The sequence below is a fragment of the Diabrotica virgifera genome, chromosome 8 (genome assembly GCF_917563875.1).
Source record: "Diabrotica virgifera virgifera chromosome 8, PGI_DIABVI_V3a".
Taxonomy (NCBI): domain Eukaryota; kingdom Metazoa; phylum Arthropoda; class Insecta; order Coleoptera; family Chrysomelidae; genus Diabrotica; species Diabrotica virgifera.
In genome coordinates, this window is record NC_065450.1 from 133,922,574 (window position 1) to 133,925,019 (window position 2,446).

A 2,446-nucleotide genomic window follows, 5' to 3' on the forward strand; every position below is an offset into this window, starting at 1 on the left:
CAGTACTCTCATCTCTGCCGTTTCCAGTAGTCTTTGTATTGTGGCTGTATCTGGTCTTGTTGCTGATGCATATGTCATTATTGGTCTTATACTGGCTTTATAAATTCTTGACTTCATCTCAGTGTTAATATGTCTGTTTCGTCATATAGTGTTATTAAGGCATCCTGCCAGTCTATTTGCCCTTTCTACTTGATTTCTCACTTCTTTGTCTAGGTCTCCGTAACTTGACAATGTAATTCCAAGGTATTTTATTTCCATTACTTCCTCAATACTGACACTCAATTGGTTCTTTACTGATTATTGTTTTGGTTTTCTGAGATGAAATTGTCATATCTTTCTTTTGCTCTTATGTTAAATCTGTGGACTAATCTTTGCAGACTATCTTCATCTTGGGCTATCAATATTGCGTCATCTGTGTAGCAGAGTATTTTTACTTCTTTGTTTCCCATTCTATATCCTCGTCCTTTGTTGACGTTTTTGATGATTTCATCCATGATTAAATTGAAGAGCATAGGACTCAATGAGTCTCCCTGTCTTATTCCGCTGCCTATATCTATAGGTTCTGTAAGTTTTCTATCTATTCTGACTTCCATTTTGTTGTTTTGGTAGATGTTTTCAATAGTTTTTATGATATCTAGAGGGACTTCTCTATTATACAGAAGATGTATTACATATTTGTGTCTTACTCTATCAAATGCTTTCTTCAAGTCAATCAGACATAGAAATGCCGGTCGATTATACTCTAGTGATTTCTCAGTAATTTGCTTTATGACGAATATTGCATCTGTACACGATCTTCCAGTACTAAAACCCTGTTGTTCATCTGCTAAACTTATCCTCTGATTCATTAGGTCTTGTAAAATTTTAGTTGTAAGTTTTAGGGTAGTATTTAACAACTTGATATCTCTGTAGTTTTCTGGCTGCTTTTTATCTCCTTTTTTGAATAGTAGAATTAGTTCGCTCGTTCTCCATTCTTCCGGTATTTTATTGTGTTTTATGATTTTGTTAATTAATGTTGTTAATTGTTCTGTCATTGCTGCTCCATAATATTTCAGTAATTCGTTTGGTATTCCCTCCTTACCTGCAGCTTTCCTTTTCTTCAGCTTTTCGAGTGTTTTTAGTACTTCCTGTGTACTTATATTAACATCTTCATTTGTGGTAATTTCTGGTGTTTCCGGTTCTACCATCATTTGTTCTTCCTCTGCATAGAGCTTTTTTAGATAGTCAATCCATATATCCTTTTCTACGTGTTTTGGTTCTATTAGTTTTGATTCTTTACTGCCAAAATAGCCGCTTGCCCGTCTGTGTAAATGTTGATTCTCTTAGCTTTAAGATCGCCATCTCTGATTGCATCAATATTTTTATTCTGTTGTATTTTATTCACAGGTTTTAAATACGGTAGCTACTGGACATCTGGTACAAATCTAGTAGGAGAAGATCAATGGATTTGGATGTCAACAGGTCGAGAACTAACATATACAAATTGGTTACCTGGAGAACCTAGTAAACAAAATGTTAAGGGCACAGTAGAAAATTGTATAGATATACTAGTTTATGCGGGATTTAAATGGAATGATCAAAATTGCGAGGTTGTTCAGAATTTTATTTGCGAATCTACTAAAGATTGTCAATTTTGCTCAAATAATTCTAAGTGAATCTGAATTGCTTAAAAAATATTAAAAAATGTAATTTGGATATAAATATGTTTTGTGAATAAAATTTTTTGAAGGAGACCTCCACTTTACTTTACATTATTTAATACTTTCAATTATTTAATATAGGTTTTGAAAAGTCATATTGACATAAATTAACAGATTTATTTTTTAGTACTAAAAGTACAGTCCTAAAGAACGAAACTATTCGTTTCCTTATTCTCTATAACAAAAAACAAATATGAAAAAACACGTCTTAAAAAAATTTATACGACCCATAGAATCAAAGTCATTTTTGTTATTTCTTTAATCACAGCACAATTATTGTTTATAAAGATTATGAGCTGTTTGGGCAGTTTGACAAAGAAGTTTCAGTTTTTCATTTAAAATTTAAGTTTAATAAATCCATGATTAATTATTTATATGGGAAATAAGCCACAATTAAAATGAAAAAAATAATTTTATTAACGTTTCGACGCCCAAATCGGGTGCCGTTGTCAAAATACAAAATATTACTAAAATAAACTAAAGTGTTGTTGCTAAGCAAAAAAAATTCTTCTAATAATTTATTTAATCTCACTCATTTATATTGGCAATTCAGACATATATTATACATTTTAAAGTAGAAGACTTTAAAATGATATTGCCAATATTTATGAGTTGCGTTCCTGGGACGACTTACTGAAAGATAGTTCATTCGATTACATGAAATTAACCCCAACTCAAGAATATCCGTCATAAAAAATTATAGCATGTGATATGTCTTTAAAAAGACAACCAAATGCAACGACAGT

The 2,446-nt window shown here is 31.4% G+C and overlaps 1 protein-coding gene across 1 annotated transcript in view; it reads left to right on the top strand.

Annotated features, from left to right (window-relative positions):
* Nucleotides 1-1,733, top strand: part of LOC126889393 (collectin-12-like) — a 27,057-nt gene extending 25,324 nt beyond the window's left edge. Inside the window, exon 3 of the mRNA XM_050657654.1 lies at nt 1,387-1,733. Coding sequence (XP_050513611.1) covers nt 1,387-1,655 — 269 coding nt within the window. The 3' untranslated portion in view covers nt 1,656-1,733. The remainder of the gene's footprint in view (nt 1-1,386) is intronic.
* The last annotated feature ends 713 nt before the right edge of the window (nt 1,734-2,446 follow it).